The sequence below is a fragment of the Drosophila ficusphila genome, unplaced genomic scaffold (assembly GCF_018152265.1).
Source record: "Drosophila ficusphila isolate 14025-0441.05 unplaced genomic scaffold, ASM1815226v1 contig_723, whole genome shotgun sequence".
Taxonomy (NCBI): Eukaryota; Metazoa; Arthropoda; class Insecta; order Diptera; family Drosophilidae; genus Drosophila; species Drosophila ficusphila.
The window spans coordinates 562638-576285 of record NW_025064662.1 but is presented as its reverse complement, the minus strand read 5'-3'; the positions used below and the strand labels follow the sequence as shown (position 1 = coordinate 576285).

Here is a 13648-nt window from a genome sequence, read left to right as displayed (position 1 = left end):
TGCTTCATTATTTCGGACTTGTGTTAAAGGTGGCAAATTTAAACAGAATGAATTTTGGTTAAAAACTGCTGAGTATTCAAGGATTAGTGAAAAAGTACGTACATGCTTTCCATTTATCAAAAAATATATTTTTTCAATACAAGAACTGTTTTTTGTCACTGGTATGAGCTCTTCTTTCCCCTTATTGAATATTCAGAAAAACTGATTCCATCACAAAACGCCGCCGGCGAATGGAATGATATTAATTCATATCTGCTGTAGAGGGCACGTCATAATGTTTATCAACAATGGCCGCAGGATGCGTATTGATTAAAAAAATTTCGACAAGCGCCAGACAGCCGGGAAATGGGGAGGAAATCTGGGGGCCGCGGTCACATGCACTTGTTGACAGCCTTTCGCCCGGGGTCATAATTTCAGTTCAAAGGCCGCTGCGGAAACTTTACAAAAACTGTGATTTTAAGCGGCTTTTTCAGCGAAGAAGAGCCGAACTGAGGTAAGCCACGAAAATTTAATTAATAAAAATTATTCCGCCGCTTTTTTTCGCCGAGATTAACAGGCTCTCTTTAAGTCCTTGGCCACGTGTTGGAAATCTGATTATAATGACACTCGAAAGCTTTGATTCTGGTTTCCATTAAGCAGAATGACCAAAAGGCAAATAGAGACTTACTTACGCTTCCAAAGTCAAAGTGGAAAATGTGGAGAGGCAGAGGGATTTACATACCTGGAAAAAGAAAAGAAAATGAGAACCATTTTAATATATAATTGAAATTAGTTTTTTTAAACTGAAAATCACACTCCAGGCTACTTTAAATTTGTTCTCTAATTTTAACTCATAGAATTCCCTATAAAATGAGCCATATAAAAGACTCTTAATTAATTTTAGTTTTTATACCAACCGACTATAATCACAATAAATTACAGCTTTGCTGACCCGCCCATTTGCTTAATTTCCCCCAACAAAACCGTTGGGTAATCAACTCAAGTCAACGCCCCGAATACAACAAGTTACTACTGTACTATCTGTAAATAAATCAAATTGTTATTGCATTTGGTATCAGCAGCATTGAATTATTAATGCCGCCTGCCTTTCAGCACAAATGGAACATGCTAATGGAATGGAGATAGCCCGGCCAAGAGCGGGCTTAAATCAGCTCTGGCCAAAGTCCAGAAGCAGTCGGCAAAACGCTGACAGCTGACAAGCCGCAATCCGCAATCCGCAGAGATAGGAAGAGGATTCGTACTCGGACTCGGATTGGGACTCGGTTGCCCCTTCCCAGATGACCAACACACCGAGTGGAGCAACAATAAAGTGGGGCAGGGCCCTCTGACCACAGGACATGCCAAAGACCAGGATGCGAGGCTCCTACAAAGGGAACAAGGGAAGCCACCTGAGCGGAGAGACAGTCGCCGCCAGTCGAGGCTCTTTGAATAGTTCATGAAGTTGTCACTTTGTCGTACAGTAGCGTCACACCGTACAGTGGTGTCCCATGCAATGAACATGGGGTTTTGCATGCGAGATTAAGATTTATTGCACTCAGGTGAAGTGAAGAATAACCATGTTTGTGTCAATTTTAAAATGCATAAGGTGGTGGAACTTCACTACCATTGTATATTTTCTTATTAAAAATATGATTAAATAAAGGGTTAAGAAATAATGCTATCTTAACTTCTTATTAAAAATGTTCTCGAAATAACAATATTAGAACAAGTATGTTGCATTTTATGTTAGTTAAACCCCAATGTTTCCCTTCTTTATTCCTTTTGCAGTTAAAACTATCTCTTCCTGCAAGTTTTTGTAGTTTTTTTTATCAACTTTGACAGCTGCAATTCCAATCCTTCCATAGCCTTAAAGCCATTTGTTGCAGGGCAGACAAGCCAAGTTCCAGTGACAAGCTTTCCCATCAAAAGCCAATCGATTGGCACTTTGATAGACACTAGTAAAACTCGTAAGTTACAAGGCAGTGGGAAACTACTGAAACCCCTTCTACGTGCCACAAATTCGATTATGATATTGGGCTCACATGATTGGTTAAGAAGGGGGAACCATTAAATTATCTGCGGTATATGATAATTGGGAGCAACCTTAATAATTTCAGTGGCCATAAAAGCAAATGCACGTTATCGATTCCAGTTATGTGCTTTGATTTCGATTTCGATTTGGATGTCGATTCCCCTTCCATTCGATTCCACTCCTTACTTCGCCCGCTTGTCGCTTTATCAGTTTTATAGTGTGATTCTTGTGAAATGCAATAAACTTCCATGTTGATAAACATCTGTCAGTCTGTCGGCGAGTGGTTCGACTTAGGGAGGGGGTCCTGTCCCTCCGCATCGGAGTATTTTTATGGCTTACGTGCTGCATGTAATTGCACCCTCATGCGGCGCTGAATGCCCAAGTAGCAGACCCATAACGAGCTCCACTTCTAGGTGAGAGAAGCCAGCGAAGGTTAATCCACACACGAGCTATTAACTTTGGAGATTTTCAGATATGTACGTCTGATTATGCGGTTCAGTGGGACAAGTCAACCGTTCCACGCTCGCATTTAACTATAATGTAGTTTTACGAGCGTACTCGGAATTATAGTAGCAGCGATAAGGGCATCGATTAAAATAATTTCGTTTTATTGGGAGAACGAAGGTTTTCCATTTTTTTGATTATTTAATGGATTTTGATGACATATTAGCTGATTTAGTTTTGAATTTTAATTTTTATAGTTAATGTTATCAGTTGTACTCTGTATAATTTAGAGCTGAACATTAAAAATATTTTTAAAAAATAATAAAAACGTCCTATGAAATGTTTAGAATTTATAAAATCCATATATTGCATCACAATTTTAATAGCACATATTTTCAATCAATTTGACCTGCAGATTAAATAAAATACTTTAATGTTTAAATGTACAATAATCCGCAAATTTAATATTTAAGCATTACATTTTAAATAAGATCTTCCACTACCTTTATTTGTGTAACAACCTAATTTTTATTACTGTGGACTAATATTTTCCTTATTTCCGAATTTTGGACTATTTAAGTAAGTAATTCGTACAATTTTCTCTGGTAACTTTAAGCTTTAAAACGCCACTCCAAAGATTCCCCTGCATTCTTGTCCGCTCGCAAATTGCTCTTCTCACAAAATCCCCTGTAATTCCTCACCTAACTAAGCCATTAACACTTGACCAGGCCGTGAAGAGGAGCTGGGTCCTGGGATCGGGACACATAATAACTCTGGTGGTAGCCATCCCCCTCCCCTCGCCAATTGGCCCACATTCACATGCCACACACGCAGCCAGCGAAGAAATTTAAAACGTCAACAAGCCCGTTGACAGTTGGCGCTGTGCAGGACTCGTAAAAAACCATACACACACATATATAGATATATATATATATACATACATGGATAGGGATACGGATAGGGATAGGGATAGGGATATATATCCGCAGTCGAGTGTGCACATTGTAGTTTTTAACGACACCTTACAACTGCTGCCCATGTCGCTCGTGCCACATGTGGCATGCTGGCTGATTCTGCGGGGTGACTTTTTATGCGGCGGCTAATTAAAAAATGAGAATGGGGAGAAAAAAGAACAGCGGGAATATTTTTTATGGGCCCATTAAACGCGGCAATGAGAGCGAGCGTCAAACGTTTAACAATCATAAAAAAAGCGGCCACAAATTTAATGCCACACAAACATTTAGTGCATTCGCAAACAAAGAACTTTATATAATTTCCACATTGAATTTTCATTAAGTTTTTTCGCGTCGAATTATTCTTTGTTTCGCGTGCAGTTCATTTGTTTGGAAAATCTGCATATGCATGTAAATTAAAACTTCCGTTTTGACACTCGAAGGAACAAGAGAAATCGTTTCGCAAAAATGTTGCATTGATTTTCGTGTTCATTTTTTTTACGCATAATTAAAAACAATTTACAATTTCGATTTCGATTTTTCTGCCAGACGGCGGTTGTAAACTGTTTGAATTTGATTGCCGGTAATTTGCATATTGGGCAAATGTGTGAGAATTACTGGATAATATTGTTGTTTAATCGATTGTAAATTTGTTTAAAGAGCTTTCCCTGATTTTTATTTATTATTCGATTTCGGTATTAATCATTTTTTACAGCTGTTAATTGAAACCCACCAACGGGCAATGAAAGGTTTAAATTAAAGATACAAGTTTCCCCTAATTAAACTTAATAACATTATGCCACAAAACCCGGCATTCTTAGGAAATGCTCCAATTTGTTTTTAAGCCAGCGCTTTGACAAATTGATTTTCCTCGGCTTGTGTGCCTGGCAATCCGGTAAATCAATCAACAAATTGAGTCTCACCTCAGGAATCGGTAAATCAAACACAGATACACATCCGCAATCGCCTATATGTTCTGGAAGGCATTGACATGAACCGAAGCTCGAAGGTAAACACCAAGTAAGGGGTCTTGGGGCTCAAAGCCTTATCGGCAAATATGTATTCCTGATAGGAAAGACAAACCCATTCAAAGTACTTGTACTGCGATGGCTAATTGCAGACAGATAACGCTTAACTTGCAAAATTAAACAGGGGAATATTACTCGACCTTGTCAATTGATAAAGGAAGAACACCAGTTAATTAGCGAAACAATTTTACAATATAAAAAATAAACCAAAAAAGTTAAAATTGCACAATAAATTTCCTGGATTTATAACCTGTTTCATCATAAATCAACGCCCATATGAAACCTACGCAGGTGTTTGCACTATTTGTTGCCAATTTTAGTTGTTTATGTATTTTGCTAATGTTAGCAAATCGTGAATAATGTAGTCATCTCAATAAACATACTCTCATTGCCAACCGCAATCGCACTGAATAGTTTCCAGCCAGGCGATAATTTATTTATTTAAATAAAGCAACAGAGAACCGCACTTTCCTGCGACATTATTTATTTATTTACCATTTAAATTAGCGCTTAAACAAATAGAAAAATAAACATTTTCTGCAATTTAACACGGAAAAAATGCGCTCTTTATAGGAGTGCACAAATGGAATTTACATAAATTAAGAGTAGTTCGCAGCCAGTATGTTGTTTCTTTTTTTATTCAGCTTATTTATGGCTTGTCGAGTGAGCAATATGTTGCCACTTTGTTGTTTATTGCGGAAGGTATGCATTTCTAAATATTTGCATAGTTCATGTTAATAAAGCAAACTCTCGAATGCTTTATAAAAAGCCATTTCAATCTGAACCAATTTTTTTTCTTAAACAAACAAACAGAGCATTCTTTAAAACTCAAATAAAATCCAATTTAAGTCCATTTCGAGTATTTTACTTGCACTCAGTGCCAAATAAACTCAACATGAAAATGCATTCAAAGGCGCACAAAAACCACAGACATTAAGCAGCGAGAAGAAAAAACAATAAAAGCGACTCTTGAAAATGGGAAAATTCGATGTGAATGTGATGGCCATAAAAATTTAATAACTTTTTGGGCCGGGTCACTGTGCTGGGGTCACCAGACCCTCATCGCTCATCGCAACACGGATTTTAAAAACTAAAACGCAGACGGGCAAACAAAATTCGGAAATCAGTGAATTGGTCAGCGGCAAATGGAAACTAATTAAATTAAATCAATAATGGGTGGGGTCTCAAAATCAACGATCTGAGGGCGTGATACGAGATGAGGGACTTTTCCAGTGGTCATGCCCTCAGAATTATGCTGACACAGAAAATGAGCCACAAAATCCAATAATTTTTAACGCAATTTTCATTACTTCCCGGCGGCTTCCTTGGTGGCCAAAACCGAAAAAGTTTTGTGGTCAAAGTTGCTCTTTATTTTTTTAGGAGACGCGGGGTCCGCGGGCGAATAAACAAAAGTAATTATATCGCGAAAAAAAAGCATTTACAAAAAACCTTGACAATTGCGCTGGGACATGCAAAACTCGCATAAATTACAGTGAGAGCAACCACATTTGAGAGGGAGCTAAATATTTTTCCCAACTTTTGTAATTTCGCATTTAGCGTTGAAAAGGCTCGCGAAAAGCAATTTTCAGATAAGCGACCCTCTGCCCGTCGAAAATCACCACAACAAAAACAAAACACAGGGAGGGGTCACGCCCTCGACCTCTGACCCACTCCCACTCCCTCCCCCTCCCCTTTCCCCTCCCGAAAACCATCCAACTGGTTTGACATTTATGCTGGAAATAATTAGAAGCTTTCACAGCGGGCAATTTCCATGCGGGGAAGGAAAATCCACATGGAGCGTGAAAGTGAAGTAAAGCTCCGCCACGATAATGGAAAATGTGTGTAGGGGTAAGCATATGAATAAACACATATTTATGCGATTGGCTTTGAGGTCTCGGATTAGCTTGAAACACAACAAAGGTCCTTGAAGTTATTTTCTCATTTGCCGATCCCTTTGCTTATTGGTTTTGCGGTTTTTGATAAGCAGCATGCAATTCGGTTTAATATGTGTTGTTTTTAATTTAAATATTTTTTAATGAAGTGAATATAAGATATTAGGTGTTAATATGGGTAATATAATATCCAAATAAATCATCAAATATATAAAAATCAACTTTATATTTACCATATAGTTGTGATTTTCATTTTTAAAATTGTAATATGGTTTTTTTTTGTTTTGTTTTAAAACATTTAATTAAATAAGGACTTATGGGGTTATAAAACTAGATACGAATCTTCAGATTCCCTTTTCAACCCATAGGTATAGTGAGCCTCCAAAAACAACCCCCATTGAAAAAGCTTATCACGATCTGAATATATCAATTACCCAAAGCTTTATCTGTTCATCGCAAGGCAAACGACGAATGGGTGCCAATTAAAGCCATGATGATGGTCTGAGGACAAGCTGTCCGAATGTAAGACCCCAGGGAATATCTATGGAACATATCCCCCGCCAAAAATGGTAAGGACTTTTGGTCATTAAACTGGTGCAGATGGAGCAGGACACGTGACTCCATAATGCATATGTCTGCAGGTCTAGTGAGTATTTACTGGCACTTAGCTCGACTTCTTCGACCGACTCGCACTCCTTTTATAGAGAAACTCCCCATTTTTATTTCGGCTACCCCCTTTGGGGAAATGGAACACACCCAAACAAACGGTGAAAAAGGCCCGAAAATTATGCACTGGGGAAAACGAATTCCTTTCCATTTGTTTTTTTTTTTTTTGACCAACTTTGGAAAAACAACAAGAGAATCGAGGGTGGGCGGCAGGACAGGTAAAAATTACAACCCATTCGAAGGGTGGAGTCCTGTTGCGGAGTTTGTTATTATTTAGTGAACAAGCAACTGTTGAAAATTTACTCGTGACAAAATAATTCCAGAGCTGCGCAAAAAGGGCAAATGGGCAATTTTTTATATGACTCTCCCACTTCCTCATTTCTGCGTTTATTTTTTGGCAGAAGAATTTTCATTTTCATTTCTAGCCGGGTTTTGCCTGGTTGGCGTTCATTTCGTTTTATTGCCACGCATTTTCTTCTATTTATTTTTTGTGTGTTAAGCGCCCCTTTCGCTGTCTCTTTTCATTTCAGCAATTAACTTGGCTTTCCACAACATGTTTCTGTGCTAACACGCATTATCCTGCCGTTTTTTTCTGGGGAGGATGTGTGACCGAGCTTTCTTTCAAGTCTGCCTCGTTGGCAGCTTTAATTCTCTAGCCTCCCCCGAAAACAGGATGGTCTGTTAATTAGCCCGGCGTTGAATGTTGTTTATTAATTATGTAATTCATTTTTCCGCTTAATTATATTGAGAGCGAGACAGGCAAGCCGACTGCCAACGTCAGAAATCCAAATGTATCTACACATAAAATTCCTGTAATTGGACTGTAATTAAGTGAACTGCCTGACGTGCGAGTGGGGAAATCGAGGATTCGAGTATTCCCTCCAGGTTCCTTCTGCTAAAAGGAATTTGTGTGTATGAACACAGGAATAACACCCAAATTAACAGGAATATTTTTGAGGAGGGGTAGACAAAATATTATTGGATTTTATGCAAAGGAAAACAAAGCTTGATTCTATTTCCTATAGCTATATAGATATATTTTATCGTGGAAGTTATATCTCAATCACTTAACTTTATCCCTAAAAAAATAATGCTTTCATCAACATACCAAATACTTTTCACACTTTTTTCCAGACATCACAATTACAATTGTTTTCCCTCCCCTCATTATTTTATGGAACAACCTATTTAGAGCCACCATTGTTGAGTCCCTCGAAAAATCCTCGTAGAACTATAACCTGAACTCTGGGCGGTTTCCGATGGATTCGACATACTTCTAGCCAAAGAACGTTGCCCCAGGGTTGGTGGAGGAAAAAACAATGGAATGCTGCCATATTAAACGGAACAAATGCAGTGCAATCATCTGACAGGACCTGAAAAACGAGGGATGAGGGGTGGATCGGGTGGTGAAAGGAAGTGAGTGGTGGTGGTGGTGGTGGTGGGTACAACACGAAACATGTTGCAAAAAATATTTCAAAATGTTTTTCGCAGCCAACGGACAACACTGCACTTTGATGGTGTCATAAATCTCAAAGGAGCGGGAAACAAGGAGCGAAAAAGGAAAAAATGTATAAACAACAATGAGGAATGTCGAGGTGCGGAAAGCAGGCCAAGGATAAACCGACAGGATACGGCGCAAAATAAGCAACTGCATAATAAACACTGGGACTAATGATTTACGGAGGCCCGAGAACAAGTTGGGAAAGTACGCGACCCGTCCAAATTCCGATTACCTGGCCCAGAATGACAGGTAGAGTGGGATCTCGCCCACGAATGGGTGTGAAAAATGGCACAAACACGAAGGACTTTGCTGCTAATAAATCTTGAGTACCAAAAAAATTTAATTTATTTTGATGAACACTTGAAGGACTTAAAATAAAAAAAAACACTCAAAAACATACCCATGCAAATTTAAATATATATGGTAATGTGTTAGTCTCAGGAAAGAAATAAATCCCAGATTATTAAATTATAACAGGGTTTACTTTTTAAAAAAATAACAAATAAAAGTACACAAATAAAACCTTTAGTAGTAAATATTTATGACTTAAGCTCAAAAAATTCAATTTGTACCAACTGAAAATTTACAAAATATAATAAGTATTTTTAGGGATATCAAACGTCTTTTAATTACTATAATAATTTATATCAGAAGGTTTCGTTTACAATTCACTGATAAATTCTAATTGCAAATATAGATATGCAATTTCAATCTGCAAAACAAACCAATTTTACTTTTTCCAAGTGATCAAATGACACGATGTATGACTACCACCCGGTTATCTTATCAACTCTTTGGGGGAAAGGCGGAGGCGTCACTCCGGATTGCGTGCGTGTGTCATTCATGCGGGGCTGAGCGGGATTTCGGAGGTAAGAACCTCACCTGGCCTGTGCCATTATGCGGTGAGCAGATGCCCCGAATCAGCTGCCCCGAGGACGGGGACTCATTTTGGCATTGTTCGGATGAAATTTTGACTTTGCGCCAGCAGGCAAAGATGCCCAACAATGGAAAATTGAAAATCAGTTGCAGGCTGCCGGCCAACGGAAAGATGCGTCAGTTCGGAAATATGCGAGCAGATAGCAGATAAGCACTACGGAAATGGCAAATCTAACATCTAGGAAACCAAACTCCAAAAGGTCGATAGAGGTGTGTGATTCGGGGTGAAAAATTGGGCATCTGCCGAGGCTGCCAAATGAGGCTCATTTGCGCCAATGATAAAACTGATAGCGGTACGGAATTCGTAATTTTATGGGGAAACATTCAACCCAGATAGATATACAAATGGGGCTAAATATGTTCCAGATACTGTTATCATTTCTGATACTCTTCATTTATGAAATACTTAAAAAAAATTGGAGAAAAGTATCTATGGGTATATTACTATAAATGCTGTTTAATGCCTTCAAAATAGTTTAAGTTGCTTGAATATCTGAATTATCTGAAAGTGGAAAACTAACATTATTAAGCCATTTTAATTTTATTAAATATCTGATTTAAACATATCTGATATTATGTACCTACTTATGGAAGCCATCTTCCTTTCGCTGACCTATTAAGACTCCCAAAGTTAATCCGTTTCAATCCTTGCACAGGATTTAAGCAGAGTTATCCTGATTGTTGCAGAAACATTTTGTCTCTGACTTTAAGACACTTTCTTTATCCGAGCCAAGCAACTGTGAAATATTGCAGCGCATTTATTTCTCGAAAACAAAAATGCTTTCTATTCCGTTTGCCTTATTTCCTGTCGGGCAATATCCTTCTTGACCTGACTCGACAGTTGATTCCTTTCTCCGCTGTCATCCTTTGTTTTGGCAGCCGCTGCAATTTGTCACTTTTCGCACTTTGGTCTGTCCTTGCCACAGCTCGTCCTTCTCCTTTTCTCCGCTCGTGTTCTCCGTTTGTTGTCCTTGGATGACAGGATGTGCAGGCACTTGAAACATTTGCCATATTAAAATTGTTGCCGCTGACAATTGTCAGTGATTCGACGACAAGCGGGGAATTCATGAGTTCAACAACCAAACGACAGGTGAGAGGGCCACAAAAAACATAAAAATGGAAACGAAAGCCGGCGAAATGAAATTCCAAAAGCTAGGAAAACGGAAAACCAGTCCCAGACAGAAAACTTATCTCTGAATTAGCGTGCCAAAGTTAAAAGATTGTGGCACTCGAAAGATCCCGTCAAAACAAGAAGCTGACGAAGGTAAGTCTCGCTACGAATTGCGAAGGGAATTTTCTGAATGAAATAGTTTGCATAGCTAATAAGCAACGAGTCAAATAAAGAAAACATTCCTTAAATGCAAATTGTTCTAAAATTATATTTTATTATCTATGTTTACGATTCAACCTTTAGATCCCGAAAACTCCCTTTAATCTCACCAGAACTTTTCTTTTTCAATATCCCCCAAGTTCTTGCACCAAAACAATGTTGCATGAAAAATGTTCAGGGCCAGAAGACAAGCCATAAATTTTCCACAAAAGGGCAGACGCAAGGCAAAGGGAAAATACGAAATATAAACAAGGCGAAAGGAGGAAGCGAGTCAGGATGTGGCCAGGATATGCGGTGGCTTCGCAAGCAAATACATATTTATTTCCCCAGGTCCTTACTTTCGCCCTTAATTAGTTTGTCTTAATGCCATATTTTTCTTCCTTTCGAGAGGAGCCTTTTATTCCTGGTAGTGAACTTCTGGACTTCACTATCTTTTCTTGCATTAATAGTTATTCCCTAAAATGATGGACCTTGCCTTGAATTTATAAACTTCTTCTTCTGCATTTAAATGAAGTGCATACTTGACATCTAGTCATTAAGAATATTTTGGTATTAAAATAACCAATAAAATAATTTGAGTTCTCTTTATATTCACTAATATTCTAACTATATTCTAACATATCCGCAGTAGCGGATCTAACTATTCTAACTATATACAATATTTTATCAATTTAGTAGGTCCATGGAATTATATAATTCATATTATTATTTTTAATACATTTAATACCGCCAATGTTTTTTTTCGAACTTATGCAATTATATTTAATGATTAAAACGTTTTGTTATGTTTTCCTTGTTTAACAATAATTTTGTTATTGTATGCCTCATAATAAAAATATTTGCATTGTTTTTAATATAACAGAAATCAATTTGCAACAATTTTCCCATAGTTGAAATAGCTTCCTTCTTCATTTGAGTTCCCCGTTTCGTATCTTATTTTTTACTGGCAGAAAGTTGTGCATTCAGGACTCACCTTTTGGGCCTTGCAGGTGACGTTGATGGACTGGACGTCGTGCGTCTGGTGGCGCTGCTCCCCGATGCAGCTGGAGCAGGCGGGGGCCTTGCAGTTGAGGCAGTACTGGGAGAGGGTCTCCTCGTGCTCTCCGCAGACGGACTCCCGCTGCTGGGCGGCGCCGCGGGGCTTGACCAGCGTGTGCTTGGCCAGCGGACCGCGGGCGGGGTGGCACAGCTCGCGGCAGGCGTCGCAGTAGCGGATCTCGCACTGCTCGCAGACCAGGGAGGCCACCTTGGGGTCCGTCTCGCACATCTGGCAGCGGAGGGCCTCGCGGGCACAGAACCGATCCACGATGGCCTCCATGGCCCGGTAGGTGGGCAGGTTCCTAACGCCCCCGTCGTCGAAGAAGACGAGCTTGCGGCAGAGCGGACAGGTCAGGCAGTAGGCTGCTCCCGGCGGAGCCACCACTCCCGGCAGAAGGCCTGTGCCGGCATAGGAGACCGGTCGGGATGTGTTCGAGCAGCAGACGACGCCGGAGTCCGCCTCGCTGAAGATGCTCACCTTGTCCGACTGATCCTGGTCGGAGGTGACGCTCTCGCTTCCGGTGTTCGAGCTCGCCGTGCTGGCAGCGGAGCTGTGGGAGCTGTGCCGAGTGCCAGGACCTCCGGGATTGCTTCCGGATGTAGTGGCTCCTGCGCCGGATGATCCGCCATTATTATGCATTCCATTGTGGCCGGAAGTGGCAGATCCCCCGGATCCATTCACGGGCAATCCCGATCCCGGATTGTATGGGGTCTGGATATCCAGAGCACAGCCCAAGCAGAGGGCGTGGAAACAGGGCAGCAGCACCGGATTGGCGTACAGCTGCTTGCACGTGGGACAGCGCAGTTCGTCCTCCATTTCTGGTCTTGGAATTCCGCGAGAGATGTGCGATTTGAATCGAGATTGGAGACTCGGAGGTCCTGTTTCAATAGGTTTAATCCTTGCTTTAGTTTGGCTGCACGTTGTGGGACAACATGGCTTCAATAATCCTTGGGCTTGTCACTGTTCACTTTGATTTGTTTTTAAAATTTCACCCACATAAAAGTCACTTTTTAAATTGTATTATAAGTACCGTTAAGTTAAGAGGCCAATATCTGATTTCGTAATAATTTTCACATGAACTTTTTAAACTTTAATTTTTTCACTTTTTTTATTTTATTTTTTTTCAGCTTCAGTATTTTTCTTCACTTTAACAATCTTTTTAATTTTTCCAATCCTTTCACTGTCAAATGTTTTTCGATTAAATCTAAGCACTATTTCTCCAATCTTATCTTGGTTCAATAATATTTCACTTTTTAATATTGTTTTAAAATTCACTTTGGTTCACCAGAAATATTTTTTAAAATGTCCAATGTTTACAAAACAATTTCCGTTTTATTCTCCTCCCTTTAACTTGCTTGCAACTCTGTTTCGCGATTTACGTTTAAACGTGACGAATTTTGTTTTCGACCATCCGCAACACGACCGATTCGAATGAGATTTTTCAAAAACTGGCTTCTGCTGAGTTTCCGAGGTTTTGCTTAGGTTCGGTTCTGCAAACGAAAACGCTTGCACACAAAATTTGGTTGCAACCACCGTGTGGGCGCGTCAAACATGTTCGCTCGAGCCTTTGCACTGAAAACAAATATAATTTCAAATATTTAATAGTGGTGGTGTAAGTGTATTGATTGTAGATAACCAGATATTTGTAAACTGCTCCACGTTTTTTAATTTGTTAATTTATCATGCAACTAAATCGTGATAAAATAATGCTAACATTAATATGTTGCACAGAACTATCCACAAGCATTGGCAAATTATAATATAACAAAATTAATTTACAACATAAAATGGGTATAAATGTCAGATCGCATAAACAACTATGAAAGTAAAAAAAAACTAAATAATTAT

The 13648-nt window shown here is 39.3% G+C and overlaps 1 protein-coding gene across 3 annotated transcripts in view; it reads right to left on the bottom strand.

Annotated features, from left to right (window-relative positions):
- LOC108100098 (E3 ubiquitin-protein ligase TRIM9) overlaps positions 1-13267 on the bottom strand; it is an 85901-nt gene extending 72634 nt beyond the window's left edge. For 2 of the 3 annotated variants that reach the window (XM_043208826.1, XM_043208827.1), the window contains exon 1: positions 11735-13266. In XM_043208826.1, the coding sequence (XP_043064761.1) occupies positions 11735-12616 (882 nt within the window). In that variant the 5' untranslated portion in view covers positions 12617-13266. Of the gene's footprint in view, positions 1-11734 lie in introns of all 3 variants that reach the window. The other variant, XM_017187250.2, reaches the window with a different exon arrangement.
- Between the last annotated feature and the right edge of the window lie 381 nt (positions 13268-13648).